This window comes from Fusarium vanettenii (assembly GCF_000151355.1).
Source record: "Fusarium vanettenii 77-13-4 chromosome 10 genomic scaffold NECHAsca_82_chr10_2_0, whole genome shotgun sequence".
Classification (NCBI taxonomy): Eukaryota; Fungi; Ascomycota; class Sordariomycetes; order Hypocreales; family Nectriaceae; genus Fusarium; species Fusarium vanettenii.
The window spans coordinates 296,053-317,479 of NW_003315807.1; the positions used below are offsets into that span (position 1 = coordinate 296,053).

The following is a 21,427-nucleotide window of genomic DNA, read 5'->3' on the forward strand; positions in this document are numbered from 1 at the left end:
CCATCGGATTTTCATGCTACTTTCACATGAATAGACTCTATCAGGAGCCGATGATCCGACCTGGCACTCTTGTCCTGGTTTCCCCTCTTTCACATGATGACGGCATCAAATTAACAAGCTGAAAACGTCTCGGGATCAATGACCCATTCAGGTGAGTAAGGCTGTATCTTACGACTCTCGCCAGCCGGCTTTCGGTCCCCCATTCAGCATTGTGTGTGTGTGTGTGTGTGCAGAGGGGGAGGGGGGATTGTTTGAGGAGGTCCCTAAGACGCCGAAAAGACTTGATGCTTAGAAACCTCAATAAAGACGAGAACTGGGTTAGTATCTGAGTGTTTTCAAAGAACTTTAGTCTGGTACTTCATCTCCGGATCGATACTCTGGTCAACCTGGCGGATGAGGTATGCTGGTGAGCCTGGCAAGTAGTTACAACTTGTAATGCACCTATACTTGGATGCTGAGGGGAATAGAAAGAATAAACTTAATTAGCAATAAGTAAAAGCAGGGATTAAATCATATGATAGTATTGGTACTCTACTATTCTTCAGTTATTTGTCTAAACCATCTTTTCTTCTTTCGATAAAAGTCCCATCTGCTTCTATGCTACTCACTCGGTAGAATGAACGTCCAGGTGGCTAGGTATAGTGCTTGAATTGGACGAGCACTGCAAACTACAAGCAACATTCTTACATGCGCCACAAACTCACCCAAAAGGTGGAAGCGTGAACTGAAGTCGGCTATGTAGCTGTCAAATGGTACTTTGGACAATTGCCGAGGGACGGGAACGTTGTTCGACTAGTGCCCGTCTTTAGCCACAACGGTGATAAGCAAGTACATCAAATTAAGCTATGCCCAATGTATCTTTTATCCAGATATCTGCCAACTTCTTAATGCCACTACTTATTCCCCGAACGAGAAGCATGTCTTCTTCTATCTAGCTCAAACTCTGTCATGTAAGTTGAGCCGGCATCGGAGAACGCAAGGTCTCTTGCAAACCGGAATTGAAATTAGCTCATGCCTATTGTGAATTAGGTTCTGGAACCAAGGCCAAGTTCTTGCCCCTTGGTACGTCGTTACTTATCGACGTTCTTTCCATCAATGTGTTGTCTGGTCCATCGGCATCGGGGAATCAATCCATGTTGGGAAGAACAACAAAGAACCAGGCCTTTCACCATGACTTTAGTCTCGCACGTTTTATTGGCTTGTAGTTTCATACAAGAGGTGTCTTAAGTTCTAAACTACTACGATTCTATCCCTCGTCCGTCCAATACCATTGTGCATGCCATCCTCAAGACGCTGCCCATTAAAACTGGTGTGGTTACAACCCTCAAAATAGAACTTGACAACTCATTCAAAGAATAACTCCTGTAATTGGCCATAGAAAGGCTTGGCTTGCGTCGGGTTCAGAAAGTACCGAAGCATATTCAAGCCGGAAGCCTAGCATCCGAAAGCTTCACAGGCTTGTCATCCTCCAGCCTGACCACTCACTTTTAGCCAGAAAAACTCACTTCAAGCATGGAACCAAAGATCCGTTTGCAAGGGGTGCCTTCCTTTGTGGCGCAATGAGGCACGGATGCGATGCGTTATCTGCCGTGGTTTGCGGCGTCGCAGTGTGTTGCTGCATTGGGATTGATGTCGATCTCGCTTCGACCACTGTTTTCTTGCACTCCTATCTCTGGAAGCTCTGTATAGCAAAAGCCTCTGGATGGATAATTAGCAAGTTTCCTGGCTTTTTCGGGATCAAGGGTGCTTCTTTGAGTTTACAGGTTGGTCTGCAACTCGTTTGAGCTATGAGTCCCGAGATTAAACAGCATAACTAGTTTCCTGGGCCTTTAAGGCTCAGCGACAAAGTCTTCGCAGTAATTTCGATACAAAGTTACAAAAGGAACAAATCCTAATTCATATAGAGGTCTTGACTACAGATGCAGTTTATCATATGACTGAAAGTAACGGGTACCTAACCTCTAAGCGTTTTCAACTTGAAAAGTAGGCAACCCAAGGCAAAGCCAAGAGCCTAAATTTAGGAGAGGTGTTTCCCATCAAAGTTCCAAGGTAAAACTTGAAACCTGAAAGAGCTTAAATTTGGAGCTGCAACTCGAGAACTCGAAAATGCCTATCTTGACAAGGCATCCGATGGGTTAAGAGTAGTCTTTGGTAACGTTACCTCGGGTAAATCATACAAGTAACCTTAAGTCAGCCGCACGGGAATGGACGGTAAGCTTTATCGTTTCAAGTACGGGATGTGGCTCGCTGACTGCTTCAATGTTTTGTGTGGGCTGACCAACATCTCTCTGCTTGGGCTGCTTAACTCATATAATTACCTATTTTTGAAATTTTTTGTGTCTACCTAATTCATAGTCTCATAAGTCCAAATTAATTCATCATTATATTCCACCAACAGTTGTGTGTTTGAAAGTGACAAATATTGTCATCAAAGCTCATTGGTTCCTTTTCAAGCTTGCCCATTCTTCCTGTACCCCTGTCCAGCTGAACAACCACCCTACTGCATGCATTCTTTCTCACGTAAGCTCTCGCTAAAGTATCACACACTCGCTCGGCGCTCCAATATCATGGACCCGCACATCGTCCAATGGGTCTTGCATGCATCCCAACATCGGCACTTCTGGTGGTGTTTGCGTTTGAAATTGTGCCTCGCGTCTTGCCATCCGGTAGAGCCTTCTCTTCATGGCCAGAGCCTCTTCTAGATACTCAGCTCCCTCTACGTCGTTTTCATAGTCGAGTAAAATTGCCTCGATCTCGGCAGATCGGTAAGAATCTGTAATGGATGCCCAAACCATCTTGAGGTAGTCTGGTGTGAATGCAGCACCATTGGGTCGGCTAGGGGCAGTCTGCTCCGTCAAAACGATGGCCTCGTCGACGTATTGGTGTGACTCCATAACAAGGTCTAGATCTTGGTCGAATATCCGTAGGACGTGGTTCAAAATGGAACCCAGACCCAAGAGCAAACCCCATGCAAATCGGTATGAGGAGAGGACCCTCATGGCCATGGGTGGCGCTTTAGGTGTCATGGTGGCCATTGTTGCAAATGTGACGAGCTGGCGGATTCTCGCCTTTTCGGACTGTACAAGATTGTACATGCACCGAAGCTGATACTGGTAACGCCTCGGCGAGCGAATGTAGATTGCGGCTTCTGCCATTGTCGTGGGCTCCAGACTCAAAAATGTACCTTGATGGTACCGAAAAGGCCGAGGGCCAGTGTTTTTGCAGGCATTCCAAAACCACGGGCCCAGCTCGAACCCTGGGTTGAGAATATTTGCCAGAACCTAGAGCCTTGATGTCAATATGCGGTACAAGAATACATAAAATCAAGGACACTTACTGCTAATTGAGTCAGTCCCTGGAAATATTCTGGCTCAATATCCTCTGCCTTTCCAGCTTCAACGGCTTCACGGAAGAGATGTGATATCATTTCCCGATGCTGTTCCGCGTGCTTGCGGTCAAGCCAAGACTGAGGCCGTTAGTGGCTGGATGGGTGCATATTGTGGCTTGCAGGTACTCACATGGCAAATGTACATGACAGAAACTGTGCGCATCTTTGTGACGACAGGTTCTAAAGGGTCCTGTATTGACTTTCGAGTCGCGGCCAGAGCCTCGCCATACTTGGAGAGAGCATCCACCTTGGATTGCTGGTATTGACGAGATCTGTATAATGCGACCATGGCGGAAACGCAGGCGTCGAGGGCTGGACTAGAGCCCAGTTGTTGTGGAAGATCGGGGATGAGCTTGCCTCCAAAGGCACGTAGATCGTATCGAATGTCTTCGATGCCGAGGATGTGAACGAGCGACGACGCGACTCTTGTCTTGCCATTACTGGGACTTTTTCTCGGTGTTGGAGTCAATCGTTGATCTTCAACTCCGAAAGACTGAAACTTCCATCGCTTGACGCCATTCCCAACACAATTGATGGATAGTCGTTTGCATCGGCCGCACTTTGGTTGGACTTTGTCGCACTGCCCACCACTCCAAGGTTAGCGTGGGACGGGTCGCAACGTTAGGCGCGCATCCTCCCGCGCGGTGGCTGGCGTGGCTGGGCTTACCCTTTTCTTCTGCTTCCTACAGGCTTCGCAGCCCGTGCTGGAGGGAGTTCCAGGCATGTTTTAGGGGATCAGGCGGTGGTATTTGGGGTAGTGGAATGAAGTAAAGACACGCGATGGACGTGATGACATGTGCTGACCTGATTACAGAGTTTGGAAGAGGTGACAACGGTCGGTATATAACTCGCGCATCAGCATCAGCAATGCCAACAAAGGTTCCATAGCACGTGACGTGATCTGTCCCTGCAGAGTTGCAGCACATGGGGTTTTCGGCCGCAGCGAGCATGCGGGCTGAGGTTGAATTAAAACCAACTCCGCCCTGGGGGGGCTGTGTCTGTGTGTGAGTGGCCCAGGGGTCTCAGCCTTATAACCGACCCGGCTAAAAAAAGGATCCTTCAAATGACAGGACAAGGGCGCGGTTATCGTCTGAGAGAAAAAAGGTTTGGGGGTTTGAGATGGATGCGAGCATCCGCGGAGAGACAAACTCTCCGGACTGTAACCCTTCCGTTCGGGGGATGGCCAATTAAACTTGGTGAAAAGGATCTTCGCGCTGAGTAAGAGGGACAAGAGAGGATAGATACGAGGAAAAGTCACGCAATCCCTGAAATCTAGAGCGGTAATTTGCCAACGGCAGATCAAGATGAGCATGGCCCCAGACGGAGAGGAGAGAAAGCCTACCAATCTGCCCAGCGCCAACTGTCGACAGCGACAGGGTGGTCAGACCTTTAACTGCGGCTACGGACCAATCTCATCGCCTCTCATCGCCAAGCGACAACTGATTGCCCGTTGCGGCTGGAATCTTCCCCACTTGGTGTCCTGGTTAGTTGTATATCGCCGGACGGGGCCGGACAGGGGATGCTTGTGACTTGCGTTTCAGTGGAACCGTGCGTTGGACGAGACGCGGATTGGATTGGTTTAGTCTGGATGGTGGTGTTGTGTTGAACGGGAAGAGGGTGGCACCAAAGGTCCTCCTTCGGGTTGACAGCTCGGCATGTGGGAGGGAGACAGTCAAGCCACATCGAGAGCGGGAGTCATCGATCATGTGTGGCGCGTAACTCTAGGGTAACATCCATCAAGAGGATGTATATACTCTCCATGCCCAACACAAGACTTGTTCTGAGTCTTTCGTGTCTTCTAGTGTCTTCTGGATTGTTGGGAACTATTTAGTGGGTGGTGCGTCAACTAGATGATCTGCGTGCGTCACCTGCTCAGGCGACGAACCCTATCAAGAACGACAGGCCAACACCCACTCTGCAATTAGGGGACTCACGTTGACGCAGCAAAAGGTCTCTTCATCACGACTGCATAGTCATCCCTTCCAAGTCATCCATTGCACAACCACTCATCCAACAAGGCAGAATACCTTCTCTTCCCCATATTCGGCTCCTTTTTTCAACGTTTCAAGCCCACGAGCAGGCGCGAGGCCTCATATCTGACCCCTATCGTGAAAGCCCCAGCCACAGTAATCAGCCACCGGTATGCCCGATGCCACACCGGGGATTTTTGCATCCATCGTGTGTGGCTTGGAAGGTACCAACACAACACAGCCTAAGAAATGAACGAATGGCACATCTGTTCCTGGACCTCGCAAAAGAATAGACTAGAACGCTTATGTAGATCAAACAACCAAACAGATTGCGTAGGTGCAACATTCTATGAATGACGCATGGGCAACGTGACGCAACGTATATGCACGAGAGCTCGTGTGGGAACTTGAAAGAGCTAACACTTGCAGGGTCGATAATCTTGTCTCATTGGACAATGGACCATTTTCGGATCTGCATGTCGTGTTCACCTGGGCTCTAAACTCAGGGAGGCCTCGGCCAAGACTCCAGGCACGAACAGGCTACAGCGATTGATTCACAAGACATGATGCTCAAGGTACCGAATGTATCGATGATAGTAAATGAATTGACGAGATGAAATACTTCCTGAGAAGTCTACCAAACTATCTAAAGAATCAAAGGAATGTAGCTAAATAATTAAAACCATACAATCATAAACACTTTACCTCGCGGCCCCCAAATGTCTTGTCTCTGCACGCCACTCCCCCAATTACTAGGTACTCCTTGCATGAACCCTCCTAAACTTCCCTGCGTGCGCCACACACTAGTTTGGTTTCCCAAGCGTCTGTCTCAACCACTCGCACTGCTTTCCCCAGCACCAATTAGCTGGAGTATCAGGATGCCGCTCATGGCGGCCATCAGGGCCCAATGGTAGCCAAGCTCAGACGTTGCGCCAGAACCCTTGAATTGGAAGCCTCCAACCTTGGATCTGTGGTTTGATCGTGACGATGGTTTTTCTTCAGAGAGAATCGCCACCGTTTCTTTTCTGCTGCTTGAACCAGTGTCCGTTGCTGCAGGGGAACCATAGTATTCTTGGCCGTATGGAGATGGATACCATTGCTGTGACATGTCTTCTTCTCCACCGGGTCCGAGACGTGTAAGTTTCCACTTGCCGGCAGACTTGGTAGAACGTCGCCACTCGAAAGTTTCAAAGTGGTTGTTTGTACCGTCTCCGACAACCATGGTGAACCTGAACCAGGTAACAGGGTCTGCGTACTCGCACTGCAGAACGATCTGGCAAGGCATGATGCCGCAACTCGGGACACCAGGTAGGTGAAAGGTTGATTCATGGCCGGACCTCTCGACATAGAGCATCGGACTGCCCTGGACTCTTGAACCAGCGTAGAGAATCGTTGGACCGTTCCAACCCTGAGGCATGTCGGCAGAGTATAAAGCTGATGAACCGGGGGCGGCGATGTGTAGAACCATCCTGGAGGAAGAGTTCATCCAGGTGAATTGTATGTTTTGAGGGAGACCCATGAGAGCCACCTCGTGAGGAATCTCTATAGGACTATCCGGTCTCCAAGATCCTTCTCCAAGAGAGTAGGGGTCCTGAAGAGTAGGTACAAACAGTGGGAAGAGCATATTGGTCGTGTTGAAGAGAAACCTGGGGTTGAATTTGCTGTTGCTTTTTGATCGAGTGTTTGCTGATCTGCTGTCTGTTGCTTTGTCTCAAGACTATGTCTCGAATGCTGCTGAATATCCTCGATCAACGAGATACCGGAGGCCGTGTTATATACAAGAGAATCGTCCATCTTGAAGAGAATCAAGACTCGACCCAGATCTGGAACACGGTAGGCGTTTTCAGGTACCTGATGGACCGTCTGGTATGGATGACCTAATTTGCCCAGAATTCTAGGTAGCTAGCGGGATGGATGACCTCCCTACCTACCCAACTAACTAGCGGGCGCCGTTGAATGGATTGGCTTGGTTGGCTCCATTGCAAAGTGACACACCCCGGGGGAAGAGAACACACCAGGCCATTTCGAGGTCAGCAAAAAACAACACCAGGCGATTCTTTCTCTCAGCCCTAAATTGCTCCATCTACCGACAACCATCAAGCACATCGGTAGTGATTGGTTCTACCGAAGATCCGTCCTTGTCAGTAAAAGCCACAGCTTTCCACACTGACTTGGTCCCATCCTTGTCGTGTGGTTTACAGCTTCGAAGCCTTGACCTTCCCTAATCGGGTCCATTCTGCGCTGCATGGGTCCAGTGCATGCAGCAACACGTCATGATCAACTCTCGACAGGAGAGTCATTGGGAGGGGTGGGAAGTGTGGCTGGTACCACATGGCGTTCCAGGGGTGGGTTACCAATCGAGTTGAATTTCGCGGTCCCTTGCAATATTGGGTCTTGGCGGGTGGTGATGCTATCCAACGGCGTTGCTCAACACACACTTTCATATACACACAATCTCCCCTACACGCCTCACACGATCCACTCACTTGTCATAAGCATCGTTCGTGTTCACGCCCCCCTACACCACATTCGTCTTTTTCCCCTGCAGAAGCCTACAAAGGTGTCCGCCGTGAACCAACCACAACTCACAATCCCGACCTCCTATACTTGGAAAGCCACCACCACCACCACCCCCAGATCCCGACGCCTCATCGATTGACAGGCGGTAAAACAGGCTGTGCACACTTTTCAGCCCAAAAAGCGGAGCCCAGATTGACGGCGGCGGGTTCTCACACCCACCCACCTCCCAAGGGTTCGGTATGGTGTCCCATATGCATCTTGCGCCATCCCGAAATCCAGGGCGCAGTCCTTTTGGTAGAGGCTCAGATGCAGTCTGCTCCTTTTTTTCTCCATGCGTACGTGGCTTGTTGTGGCTTGTTATCACTTTATTGGCTACCCTCTCGAGGAATGGTCTTGGGGTTCGTTTATAAAGTGCTTAGAAGGGTTGTTTCGTTGTTTCTGCATCGGACTTTGGTATCAGAGTCCAAAACAAACACCCCCTTCCCCCTTTTCTTCCCGTTTCGTACCTTGTTGCCGCTCGAGATCCTCTACTCATCCGCGTCTTTCATGCATCTTTGGGTTCATTTGTTGTCTTTGGCAAGGCAGAGACAAGGCAGAAACAGTGTCTTGATTGTTTTGACTCACCACATGACACATGTCTTGATCCGGGTCCCGATCGTGGGTACCCATCCGCGGAAAGGACCCAGGCCTACATCTAATCCCAGAATCAGGGCTACCAATGAGACTTCTTAAACCGACACAACCTCTTCAGCCCAAGCAGGCTCGACTGGGTATAGAGTTTGTCTAACGGCTTCTCCCCCTGGTGAGCTGGAGCATGTGATCCCTCCTGGCGGGACCAACAACGGATCTAGGGTTGCAGGAGGAACATTTGACATTGCAGGATTCGATCATCGGTACGTTGCATGATTCTCTATTCCGCCTCAGCTCATCAGGGGCCACCAACGTCACCCACGGTCGAACCATCTAGATCTCACGAGGATCTTCCGAATAGAACTAACCCAACTGGAGCCAAAGTGCCAATGTGAGACGTCATTTCGTCCAAGAAGGGAATTGACACGAGAGAATCAAGATGACCTTGTAGGAAGATCATCAAGGACCTTTGGTCGGTACTCGGGTGCGGTATTTGCGCACTGCGCATATCGTCCAAGCTTTGCTCCTTCGTGTATGCCAAATCTCACATCTACCAGGCCGAAGTATTGCCCTGATGTTCGAGAGTTTGGAACTATGGTGTTTTGAGGCTGTCGTAACTCAAAAGTACTGCCCAGACGTTCAGCTAAGGCGCTTTTTCGGATCGACACTCCATCTCATGTCCAAAAGCGTACATCGCTGCCGACTTCTAGCCTCATGTCTCTCAACTACAGTGGATTAAGTGATCAAGTTGGTCAGCTGAAGTGACCTTATCCTTGGAAGCTCTGTGGAAGTCCACTGTTCCTCTACGAATGTCCTTTGAGGTGTGTGCCTGCCGGATAGCCATGGCACCATGGTTACAACATGGGGGTGTCAAGGACATCACCCACTGACACACATTGTATCATTGTGTCAAAGGTATTGGGCCCTTCCTCGACACTACTGTATGTCGTTGAAGCCTATCCTGAGGTTGAAATGAAGCTCATCATGAATCACAATGATTGGAATCTCATCAAGCTTGCATGAAACAAGCCAGGCAAGCAAGGCCACCTGATACCTAGCCGGATGTTGCCTGGCCCGAATATTCGCCACACAGAATTTTCACCAGACAATGGATGTTGTATTGTTCAGCCAGGACTTGAAGGTGATTCACATGACTCAGATGCTGCTGTCTGCCTAAGGAGCCCCAATCTATCATCTTCCAAGAGACAACCAAACAGGATCATCAGCAACCCATCTACCTCGACGAGGTAGCCAAGACGTGACTCAAAAGTCCTCTGAAAATAGAATGATCAACTCTTGGTGAGTACAAACAGCCTCACTTTCGTCATATGAGAAACCATCTCTCAGGACGAAACTTGGACGATGCGTCTTTATTCGTTTCCTAATTTTAGAAGACACGAAAGTCCTGAGATGATATGAACAAGTTCACCAAACTTGGAAAAGTTTTCACAAGTGCTGAAAGGGACTTTGCTGGTTTGATACTGATACAATATTGCATTGCTTGGCTATGGAAGTCCACTTCCCCATTCGGTATATCCTGCGCCTTACGGATATAGGTATCCAGAGATTAACCCCCTTACACCCTTGACACGTTGATAATCTCACCCCTTATGCAACGTTAACTTGACAGATGAATGATACCCATGCTGGATACAGTAGTAGATCCTGTGTAACCCACTCGGCAGGCAGAATTCTTTCCTGAGATTGCAGTCATAGTCCATCATAGTGAGTCACATGCACAACACCAAGAAAAGATGCAGCTTAAACAATGACGTTCAATTTGGCCCACAAACATCAGTTAGCCCACGGGCTGTCAGTGGGTCGGGTCGGATCCGGTGAGGCGGAGGCGGGTTTGCCGGGATCATGTAGACGAAGCTTGGCAGAGCAAGCATCTCGTTTATCCCTCTCCAGGGATCTCACTTCAGAGCACAAGCCTCAGGCAAGGATCGTCCTGCAGCACGGCCCAGGGTTGCATTACACGTGGTGGTACTTGGGTATCAAATAGTATTAGTAGTAGTGAGTTAGTATCCCCCCTCGTAATAATCCGCTGTCACCAAAGGTCCATCATCCATCAACGTCCCCATCATCATCAGATCCATCCCTTGTCTCCCGTACGCCATGCTGTAAAGAGCACACCACCCAACGAGCCCACCCATGATGCATCGCAGCCAATTCTAACGGTCCGTTCCTGCAAACTTGACGCTCTTCCTCCTCTCCCTCTCCCCCGTAGCCACCACCCTCCCCGGGCTTGAGCTGAGGATCCCGCCCGTCCCCTTGTTCAGGGCCTCCCGTGCCATGCCCACAGCTCGGCTCTGCGGGATGTCATTCCCGTCGCTCTTGACTGCCCGATCCATTCCTGGCCGCGGGCTAGATCGTCGGCTACTGCTGTTGGCTCGCTCGTCCCTGACCCGTGTCTTCTCCACAGCGGCGCGGCCGAGTTCATCAGCTCGAGCCGTTGTGGTCTCGTTTCGGTACTTGCCAGGGAGGCAGGCATGTCCGCAACCGTCCAGGGGACAGCATCCATCACTGTATGTAGATGGGCCGCTGCTCGGCTCAAACGGCTCAGTGGGGGCATGCCAGGCTTGGAGACAGGAGGCATGGCCACCATGCGCGCACCCAGGGCAGTACCACCACTCCGACAGCCAGGAACTAGGAGAATCCATGGCGGCGACGATTTCAGCCGGGATATAGCTTGACTGTTCGGGATCTCGATGATGACACACGGCACAGGGTGCCATGGCTGTGCGGCAGCGTTCGCATGTCCAGATGGCATCGGGCCCATCCTTGGGGTCGCGCTCTCTGGGCTTGCGGCACGAGGAGCAAAAGAAGCTGACTTTTCCGTTTTGTTGGGCTGGACTAAAGATGGCCGTGTAGTTCTCACCCCATTCAGGCAAGCCCTTTGGCCATCCTTGAATGCAGAGGTTCCGTAGAAGGGACGCCTCAATGAAGAGGCTCATTCGCATGAGGCGTGAGTGATGCTGCTGGAGAATGGCGCTGGCTTGGAAGTGATCGATGACGTATTCCGGCACCAGCGGCTTGAGGAGAAGAATAATGGCCGAGGCGTTCAAAGCAGAGGTCCGCGATTCGTAGTCTAGGGCCTTGAGTATGAGAGAATATGGATCCAAGGGCGAGATAACGGCGTCTGTCCCAGAGGCAGCGGTCGGGTGAGGGTAGGGCGGATCATCGTCCCATGGGAGGTAGTCCGTCTCGATGACATGTGGTCGAATGTCTTGCTGGGCAGGAAACGGTCCCTTGAGCGGACTCGGCGATCTACTAGGGTGACTAGATGGAGCGAGAATAACGGGCTGCGGGGGTTGTTCTGGAACTGGAGGCTGTTCAGCGATCGGCGGGGACAGCTCAGCGGATTTCGGGGCTGGAATATCGAGCTCCAACTCAGAGGTCTGAGAGGGAATGGTATCGTCTGTTCCCATTGTTGTCTGTGAAATCATAAACACTTCTTCCGGAGAGTCAATTACGGCCTTCTTGCTGCGTGGCTTGGGTGAATCGTTGGGGGTCTCGGTCGATGGATCAACCTCCTCGCCGCGTATCCGGCTGGGATACTCTTGACCCTCCTTGTCCATATCCGAGGCGTGCCTTGCGAGGCTGGATCGCCATGGGCCGCTTGCACTCGGGGTCGATGTCGGTCGTTCTTTCGTGGCATCAGACGTGGAAAACATCTGAGCAAAGCTCTCGTCCGAGTCGTGTCTCGTCACTCTCCGGATGTTGGGACTGGCAGGACCGGCATATCCCAAGGACAAGGGTTCCTTCTTCTTGGGTGCAGGGACGTCCACTGCCTTGGCCAACGATTCCGTATCATAAAAGTCATAACCCTCGGTGCTAGATATTTGTGAGCGTTCACTTTCATGGCTCATATCCGACACGGGGACCGAGTCGAGGCGCTGCCGAGGGGTATCTTCGAACCTGTCGTTTATACCGGGCCCCAGCGTGAAACCATCGGACGCGACCGATGCCAATCTATTGCCAGTTTGTTGCGAGTTCCCGTTCTGGCTATCTGCTCCGTCTGCCGGTCGCGCAACTGGAGTTGGGACGTTTGAGGTGCTCTCAAATCCGAGGGCCAGAAGGGATCGAGTGCTTAGGGAGCGGCCGCCGAGACCGTTCTGTGCAGAAGGACGCCTGGGTGTTTCATCGCCGTATCGACTGGCAATGTAATCAACGGGTCTCAGTCTTCCACTTCCTTTCCTATCTTCTATCTTCACCTTCTGGAACCGACCGAGCCGAATGTCGAGATGGTATTGAGCGCGTCGTGCAAGGAGCAGGTCGACTGCATACGACAGAATCCGCCATGTCTGGGCGAGCCTGAAGAGTGAGACGTGTTCTGCTGCCCTCGCGTACTGCTCTAGAATGGACGCCACCCGTTTGATGAGCGGTTTCCCATCCTTAACGTATGGAAGCTCACGTTGGAGCGTTTCGAGGTAAATCCCCGAGAGGTGCTGGTATATCTGTGCCGTTCGTGAGGCAGGTAGGCGCCCAAAGGCCATTGTTTGTTGGGTCTTGAAGATACCCGTCACCTTGATTGCTTGATCCAGCCCCAGGGGCTTGTGCTCATCACCAAGACCCGGACCAGATGGCGGAGTTGTGCTCATAGGAGCAGATCTCCCCGCCGTTCTCTTTCGACTCAACTTTCGGCGAGGGCCAAGAAAGCTACCGACAACATCCTCCTCTGAGTCGCTTCTACTGATGCTCAACATAGGGGCATTGGGGCTAGAGCCATAAGTCCCTCGAGGTACGATCTCGGCATGATGCGTGACGGGAGGTCGTGGTCGCTGCGAATGTGATCGCTCATCGAGAAACATCATCACGTCGCCCCTGGGTGAAAACGCCATCGACGAGGTTGACTGTCGGTCAATCACCTTGGGAGCAAAGGCGACATCGCATTGGGTAAAGAGCCCATCCGAGCCCACGGTCCATAACATGTCTTGGTCTTGCCAGAGCAAGGCCGCCGGGGAGGTATCGAACCTCTCAATCTCCTTATACGGCATCGTTGGCCGAGCTAGATCCCAGATGTGCACTGCCGATGTTCCATAGCGTCGAGAACTAGTGTCATCATATGAAACTGCGACCTGTGCAACACGCTTGCTCTGAGCTGTGGCTGACCACAGGCCAGGCCGCCAGGCGATCGAGAAGATGGGTGCAGGTGTTGTAACCGACCACTTTGGCTTCTGCCGTTTGTCGGCCGTATTCCCCAGGTCCCACGCATGAAGTTTCGTGTCTGCGCCTCCGCTGACGAGATGATTTCCGTCAGGATGCCATGCAATAGAGGCGCATGCTTTCTCGTGGGCGTTAATCCTCAGTAGGGGCCTCGCTGGTTGTCGCACATCCCACTTCAAAACCACTCCGCCTTCCGTACAACATGCCATCTCATGTCCAACCTTGGGCGACCATTTGACTTGTCGGACCGGATCGATACACTTTAGAGGCGCAAAGCGCTGGCGAAAGGTAACACCGCCGGAGCGGCCTGGGACGGCAGTCGATGTGTCGAAAACGCGCGCTATTCCGTCCTGGCTGCCTGATAGAAGCCAGCTTTTGAGGTGCGGGTTAACATCCAGAGTAGTGACTTGTCGAGAATCTTCCTGCATCTGTATATATTCCAAGGGCTCAGCCGCGCCAGATCCTACTCTTGCGACATCGTATGCAAAGATCTTGCCGTTGGCGCAAGCCGTGAAGATGGTCGACCCGCCGTGCCATTTCACATCCCGTATGCTGAGTTGATCTGCCACCTGACTACCCTTTGAAGTATTAGGTTGTGCGGTTATAACAGCCCTCAGGTCCACGCCTTCGCGAAAGTTGAAGTTGAAGTTGTGAGGATCGTCCAGCACCACTGTCTTGAGAATGTGCGCGCCAGCGAGAACGGCTGCTCGTCGGTCGGGGGAAACATCAAGGCTAAGGATCGGCACGCCTGCTTTATACTCGGCATCTTGCGACTTGGTTGGGCGGAACGCTGCCCCGATGGTGGACGCGGGCGCGCTGGTGATGGAGAGGTTGCTCGGGTCGCCGGCTGGAGTTTCGGGAGCGGCTTTGCCGAGCAGCTTGCGCATAATCTTGGACTCGCGGTTATACATGGTTGCAGTATCGTCGAGCTGGTTGCGACGCCATTGGAGTCAGTTCAATGGGCCAGTTTCGGCATGTTCGAGGCGGCGCGGGGTGAGTATCGCGATACTGTCGAGTGGTGGTTGAGGTATGTGGCATGGAGAGGCCGAGGGAGCTTCTGTGGGGCTCTAAGGCAGAGGGGAAATTGTTAGTGCGCGCTCACGTGATGCCCCGGACTCTTGACTCCGGCTCAGTCCTCCGATTCTGGCGGCCTCAATACTACGAGGGTTCATAGCGCTGGATTTTCAGGCAGTTAAACATGACCGATTTCTATCGGCATGTCATACTCGGAGAGAGGCGCATTTTATACCAAGATCTTGCAGACATGTCAGCCCTCGGCAGCTGCCTTACCTCCACAAGTGACCTTCCTTAACGGTCCAATCCAGGCTGAGATAACCCTCCGCAACCATCAAGACCGTGATCGTCTTCAGCCAGTCATCGAGCTGTGTTACTTGATCTGACGCGAATTCTTTCATCCTGCTTACACAAGCTTACTTACGGCAGTCTCGGACTCAGTGTCCGACTCGACCGTTGGGAGTCCTCTTGTGGCGGTGGGTCTACCCGCCTTGGCGAGTCCCTTAATTTCAGCCTTAGAGGAGGGACTTGGTGAGGCTTCACTCCCAGACGACCCAATCTGTTGGGGAAGCGTCTTGTTTGTCCATTTCTGGACGAGGCTTGGATCTTCCAAGGTCTACAAATGCCCGTTGACATGTACAAACACACCGCACAGCTCGTCTAGTAGTATCGAGAGGTCCGAGATGATCGCGGCTCCTACCGGAACTCGAATCCATCGCGTAGCACACTACGAAATGCCAGAAAGGCACAGTTTTGTTATGGTTGTTAGTGACAGGTGACCTCCACTGCTTCACTGCACTGCCTCTTCATGGCGCGATGGTCCAGATTTCCAGTTTGGACTACCCAGAAACCCCCACCAGTGTGGCTTAACTACCTGTAGACGAGACTAAGGATTGGGCGGCAGCTCTGCTAATTAAACTTTGAGTTCGTGTTGCTCCAACGTCGCAACGCGCAAGGCAGCGGCTCCTTCGCGAAGACGGAAGCGTGTTAGCTTGGCTTCTCAAACCTGTGAAGAAGCGGAAACTGTCTGCGTAAGAGACTCACAAGCGAGGCCTCAGACGCCTTCCTAATTACAAGATTAGTGATTCTGTTCCTCCTCTTTCACTCGAATACACTTCCAACAAGAGTAGTAACTTGTCGGTTCGAAGTCCGTGCTGTTTGAATGGGCAATGAAGCCTTAAATGCGCGTTAATGAGGCCCTGTCCAGAGAATACGGGGCAAATTGGCAGCATCTTCGTAGCCGACTGTTTCGGGCAACCTCGCCGAGGGCTCCCAAGTGGCTCCCTGTCTTTAGCTAGCGGATCCCTCGAGCTGTGGTTCCCACGCCTGTTAAGGCTGGCCAACCATCGCCAACCACAAGCGCGAAGAAGCGCCCTCTGCCCAGCAGGGGGTTCACATCGATTGCAACCACGCGGGTTCAACTGGTCCATGATTTGCGGAAATATGCAGTCAGCTTACCGATCAGTGTCCTTAATGCCTGTATGAAACAAGGACAGGGCAATACTAGCCTTGTTTGTGGATCCAAAGCTACGATGGCTTCGCCCCAAGCACACTCAGACCTTGTTGCTCGCCCACTTCCCTGTTTTCTCAAAAGTCGCCCTATGGCTCGGCGGTGGGCATCTTGAGATTTCTCTCGTTCTGTTGTTGGTGATCTTCTACTGTACGGGACCAAACGAGACGAAAATGCATCAGCCTCAAGACAGCGAGGGCCTTCAGGTCGACACACACGCCCAGCAGGCGGCCAAGGCCCCAGAGGTGGCTCAATATGGACCAGATGGCAATCCCTACTATCTCCCTCCTGGATACCAACCGCCTTCAGGCCAAAAGGCTCAACATGTCCCCTTTGGTCTCGGTGTGTGGACTTTTGCTGCTCTCGTCGCCCTCCTTACTGCCATTGTCGTGGGAGCTGGTGTAGGTGGTGGACTTGGTGCAGCTCTGGCGAATGCTAAATCGTGAGTATTATTTCTTCGTTCATTTATTACATGAGCGTGTACTGACATTGACCTCAGCGACAACGACTGCCCTGCTGCCACTGCTGTCTCTGCTGCTCCTGTAGAGACAAGTACACCAACAGAATGCTCAGCTCCCGAATCAACCACGACTTCCGCCGAAAATGATACCGCCCCCTACGTTCCCAGACCAGCCGACGAGGTCCAACTTCTCGAATTGGACTGTCCCAAGGACAAGAGCACGGCAACTTCATTCAAGTCAAGCAAGGGATACGACTTCAAGTGGTGGTGCGGTGTGAACGCACCCGCGGGCGGAGAAGCAGAGGAGGGCGGCGTCATCTCGGACGTCTCCCCGCTCATCGCGTACACTCTAGAAGACTGCCTGAACGCCTGCAGCGCCATGATCGATAAGGACGAGAACGAAGGATCTGGAGTTAAATGCAGGAGCGTGGTCTTTGGCAAGAGGATGTCGGAGGAGCTGGGTAATTGGGGTGTCAACTGCTGGCTCAAGAACGGCACCAAGACCAAGGGAAGCGAATGGGGATTCAAGGACGACTGGTATGCGTACGCAGAGAGGGCGGATTAAAGAGGTGGATGGTGAGATTACACGACAGCGCTGATTTGACAAAGCGATACTTTTGATACCTTTTACATATTATTTATTAAATATTTCTTCCTCACAATACCTCGAAATGTTTCCTTTCCTTGGAATTGGTGTTGAGGATTGCAGTGGTGGCGTCTCCTGACCCGGGACTGGACGCTTATTAGCGCAGGGACAGCGGCTTGGATTCAGGAACGCGTGGACAACGAATCCTCCCGTACAAAGAAGCAAATAATACCGTACCTATAACATGGTGGTGAAATGACTCTTGGCATCCCAGCTGTCACAATGCAAGGATTCCTTGGCGGGCTTCACTTGGCGGCCACCAGCCTGGACAGGGATCGGATATGGAGGCCGGCATTAAGACAAGCTCCGATGGCCCCAATTGACGCTCACGACGAAATCAGTTTTATCGCGATGAAGAGTTTATGATAGAGGCTCGTCAACTGGAAGTAACCTTCTTTTTAAGGTTCACAACAGAGAAAAAAAACCCGGCCATTTTTTGAGTAGCTCCACCCTGGCTTTTCGGCCATTGCCTGAGCGGAAAGAGGATGTCTTCAGCCGTAGGGTAGGTCGGTCTGTAGGGGCGGAGATGAAGACATTCACACCACTGAGGGAGGAGTGATACGCGCCTTGGGGAGATGTCCGGAGCGTGCGGCGCCCATTCAACGTCTCGCCAAGACACTTTCCCCTGAAATCCTGCCACCAATGAACTAAAGCTCATCGTATTTGGCAGCTAGGCAACGACATCTTCGGTCCCGAGACAGTGACATGGTGCACCGAAGGATCGCTATCCAAGAACGAGCACGGCATTTGACTGGGTCGTTTAATCATCGAGCCATTATCCGACGTGACTGATGCAACTGTCGCTACCCCTCAGATACCCTGGAGCCTCGATAGTACATAGCCGTTAAGCTCGCTTCGAGTTTGACACTGGTTCACCATCTTCGCCATCATTCCAACATGTCAATCAGCTCCTGTTGCACCAAAGGTTTCAAGTGGGATGGAGAACCCACTGGCCGAACTGAACAGCTTGCGGATTTGGATTGTTATGTGACGGGCGAAAACACCAAGGCTGCAGTCCTCATCATTCACGATCTTTTTGGTTGGACGTTGCCAAATATCCGTCTCTTGGCCGATCACTACGCCAAAGAAGCCGACGTGACAGCCTACGTCCCCGATTTTTTCCAGGGCGATTCTCTCCCTCTTGATCTTCTTACGGCAGAGAAATGGGGTGAAATGGATATGCCGGAGTTTCTCGCACGAAACTCGCGAGAAATCCGTGAGCCACATATTTTCGCCTTCACAAGAGCTCTTCGTGAGAAGTACGATAAGGTGGGCGCAATTGGCTTCTGCTACGGCGGCTGGGCTGTGTTTCGACTCGGGGCTAGGGAGCATGTCCCGCCGCTTGTGGACTGCGTAACATCTGCGCACCCGTCTTTGCTGAAGGCGGAAGATATCGACGGAGTCAATGTCCCAGTGCAGATGCTTGCCCCCGAGTTTGACCCCGTGTACACGACGGAACTGAAGCTTCACACGTTTCAGAAACTGCAGGCTGCTGGGTTACCATTTGACTACCAGCATTTCCCTGGGCATGCCCATGGCTGTTTGGTAAGAGGAGGTAAGGAGAGAGAGGGCGAAAGAGCGGCTATGGAAAGAGGAAAGAATGCAGCTGTTGCGTGGATGAGACTGTTCTTACATGATGAGTGATGATGCTGTGGATCTACAAGATACCTTCTATTTTCTCCGCCCCAACATTTCATCACTGAGGGAGTTGTCTGTACCTGAAGAGACAAGAGGTGCGTTAGACTACCAACGTATATTTACTGATGCTCGATCCACCTCCCCATCCATTCCGCGTTCACCTTCTTTGCCTCATCAATCATACCAAGCTCTAAAAGAAGCTGGATAGTTCCTCTAGCGGATGAGTGAATGGCCGAGCTGATCCAGGCTTGCGTCGGTGCCGTGTGTTCGCCGATGAAGATGGTGTTGTGCTCGGTGCGATGATAAGCTGGGATGTATAGCTTGTGCTGTTCAACATCTGGCCGACACCAAGACGTGGCGGTGTGTTCATCCTGTAGCCAGCAGAGACGCTCGTAGTCTCCTGTGTAGAGCTCTCTAGCTTGCTCTCCATGTAGGCTCACGATGGAATCCAACACCAGCTGCGCATGCTCTTCATCAGAAAAGCTGACATAGCGATCACTCCAGTCGCCTCCACGATAGTGTGTAATGAGGCCCGGTCGCGACTCGTTCAATCCGTATACTGGGTAGTAGAGAGCCCCGATTGGTCTGCTGGTTGGCATCGAGTAGCCACCAAATATCGGCTTCTCACCCTTTTCCCAGAAGCGTTCCGAGAAGAGCAGGGACACCTTGCAGGCAGACTTGAACCTGAGGCCTGCTTCGCTGATGGCACGGCCGAGGACCGAGGAGAAGCTTGGTAGTTCCATGAACCGCGTCATGGTGAAAGGAACAGCCATGATGGTGTAGTCGTAGTCCTTGGACTCAAAGGTCCGGTTGCTGACACTGGGGTACCACGATAGTCGAGTGCGAGTGCGGCCGTCCGTGTCTTCCACAGTTTCGACTTTTCTGATCTTCCGGTTTAGGACCAGTCTGGCAGAAACATGGGGTAAAAAGGCATCCGACAGTCTGTTGAAGCCACCATCCACACACTTCCACTCGGTTTCTCCCAGCGAGTCTCGGGTTCCATCAAGTCCAAGATTCGAGTTATGAACCATTTCATCCCAGAAGACGTCATAGTCGGAAGCAGTCCAGATGGCATCGGTCACATTCTCAGTTGCATGAAAGACCTCCCTCATCATGCACTGTTGACTCCAGTCATCGAGGCCCATGTCCATGACACGCTTGTGCGAGCGCCAGACATCTCGCTGAATCTCCCGAAGCATGGTTTCGTTCTTTAGAATCTTGTTCATGCGGGCTTTGGTCTCGTTGTACTCGGCAGAGGTCAACGATGGAGGCTTTCTAAGACTAGGATCGGCGGAGATGTCTGCTCGGGTTGGGACACTGCTATCTGGATGCCTCCCCGTACCCCAGGCAATCAGTTCGTTTGGGTGATGCTGAATCCACGGGATGAAGTCGACCTTCCACTTCGAGTCGTTTCCATTCATGTTGTTGAGTGTGTGAGCCAACTGATAAGTCAGGCCGTGTTCGGTGTACTCTTCTGTCGAATTGTCGCTTTTGTAAGTGACAGTATGAGGAAGTCTCATGGGTCCCATCTCTGCGAACTCCTGAGTTCCGCCGACGAACTTGGTTCTGAACCGTCCGCCGATTCTCTCACTGGCCTCGATGATCTCCCAGTTATGGAAACCGATGCTGTCCAGCATCAAGGCAGTGGTGAGACCAGAGATACCCCCGCCCACAATGGCGACAGAAACGTTTGAGTTCTTGGCGGCTGACGTGCAGTTGACTGCTGCGACGCCATCAAACCAAGCCCCGATGGAGTCAAAGTCCTCCATCAGCGGCTTCCTTGAACATGTTTCTGTTCCATGTTGGGGCGCATGCGGCACCGTTTGGCCATACTCAGGGAAGGACAGTGTTGCTAGGAGAATTAAGGAGGTCTCCCACAAACGGGTTGATAGCCTAACCATGATTTGGGTGTGAGGCAGCAAAGGATTGGAGAAAGGGGGCTGAGGATGCTGATCTAGGCTTGTGAGCTGAAGAGCAACATCCTAGAGAGAATACAGCGGCTTTTATATGAATATCTCTATCTGAAGTTTGATCAGAGTCAATGCTACGACATCCCACGCTGTCTCAGTCATGGACGTGGTGATTACTCTTGCGGAGCCTCAACTCAACCTTGATGGCTTGGCGTTTCCCGTTTTCCCATGAGGGATATTCATAACCCATGAAGATCAGCGTTGAAGTCATGCCGCCGGACGTCTTAGTGGAACGTAAAGAAAGTTGAATATGGTTAAATGTAACTGTATATGATGCCGGTAACCCGGATGGCTTGGCATCGAAGCCGCTATGGGGCGTTCCCGCTCAGGGATTATTCATATCCTCCTGTCGATTCCCTCGGGTTTTTGGCTCGTCGAATGAGAGAAATGATGTAGGTTCCCGCACTTTAAAGATCTGCAGACTCTCGTTCTCAAGGATCCCTGTTGTCCTGTGTGATTATGGGGCTTTCCATCAGGGTTCTTACAAAGGCGACATCGGCATTTGCCATTGA

At 51.7% G+C, this 21,427-nt stretch overlaps 6 protein-coding genes across 6 annotated transcripts; 2 read left to right on the top strand and 4 right to left on the bottom strand.

Annotated features, from left to right (window-relative positions):
* Nucleotides 1-2,290: 2,290 nt before the first annotated feature.
* NECHADRAFT_101789 (uncharacterized protein) lies at nt 2,291-4,120 on the bottom strand. The gene is made up of 5 exons (XM_003039905.1): nt 4,056-4,120; nt 3,519-3,968; nt 3,338-3,466; nt 2,548-3,281; nt 2,291-2,344 (listed from the first exon to the last, which is right to left on the bottom strand). Exons 1-5 carry the CDS (start codon nt 4,110-4,112, stop codon nt 2,341-2,343), a joined length of 1,374 nt encoding a protein of 457 aa, XP_003039951.1. The 5' UTR covers nt 4,113-4,120; the 3' UTR covers nt 2,291-2,340.
* A 2,067-nt stretch (nt 4,121-6,187) lies between these two features.
* On the bottom strand, nt 6,188-6,982 carry NECHADRAFT_85510 (uncharacterized protein; the record flags this gene model as incomplete). The annotated part of the gene is made up of 1 exon (XM_003039906.1): nt 6,188-6,982. The coding sequence occupies one exon, from the start codon at nt 6,980-6,982 to the stop codon at nt 6,188-6,190; it is 795 nt and encodes a 264-aa protein (XP_003039952.1).
* Nucleotides 6,983-10,496: 3,514 nt separating this feature from the next.
* Nucleotides 10,497-14,588, bottom strand: NECHADRAFT_63910 (uncharacterized protein; the record flags this gene model as incomplete). The annotated part of the gene is made up of 1 exon (XM_003039907.1): nt 10,497-14,588. One exon carries the CDS (start codon nt 14,586-14,588, stop codon nt 10,683-10,685), a length of 3,906 nt encoding a protein of 1,301 aa, XP_003039953.1. The 3' UTR covers nt 10,497-10,682.
* Nucleotides 14,589-16,374: 1,786 nt separating this feature from the next.
* NECHADRAFT_85512 (uncharacterized protein) lies at nt 16,375-17,226 on the top strand (the record flags this gene model as incomplete). Its single annotated transcript, XM_003039714.1, has 2 exons — nt 16,375-16,643; nt 16,701-17,226. 2 exons carry the CDS (start codon nt 16,375-16,377, stop codon nt 17,224-17,226), a joined length of 795 nt encoding a protein of 264 aa, XP_003039760.1.
* Nucleotides 17,227-18,204: 978 nt separating this feature from the next.
* Nucleotides 18,205-18,951, top strand: NECHADRAFT_85513 (uncharacterized protein; the record flags this gene model as incomplete). Its single annotated transcript, XM_003039715.1, has 1 exon — nt 18,205-18,951. The coding sequence occupies one exon, from the start codon at nt 18,205-18,207 to the stop codon at nt 18,949-18,951; it is 747 nt and encodes a 248-aa protein (XP_003039761.1).
* Nucleotides 18,952-19,064: 113 nt separating this feature from the next.
* On the bottom strand, nt 19,065-20,846 carry NECHADRAFT_96622 (uncharacterized protein; the record flags this gene model as incomplete). The annotated part of the gene is made up of 2 exons (XM_003039908.1): nt 19,065-20,724; nt 20,779-20,846. 2 exons carry the CDS (start codon nt 20,844-20,846, stop codon nt 19,065-19,067), a joined length of 1,728 nt encoding a protein of 575 aa, XP_003039954.1.
* Nucleotides 20,847-21,427: the final 581 nt, after the last annotated feature.

Bases quoted from the DNA above. Each gene is read 5' to 3' on its own strand.
- NECHADRAFT_101789 (XM_003039905.1), bottom strand. From the start codon at position 4,112: ATGCCTGGAACTCCCTCCAGCACGGGCTGCGAAGCCTGTAGGAAGCAG. The intron at 3,969-4,055 runs GTAAGCCCAGCC...AGTGGTGGGCAG, and splicing joins GTAGGAAGCAGAAGAAAAGG to TGCGACAAAGTCCAACCAAA. The intron at 3,282-3,337 runs GTAAGTGTCCTT...TCAAGGCTCTAG, and splicing joins AGGGACTGACTCAATTAGCA to GTTCTGGCAAATATTCTCAA.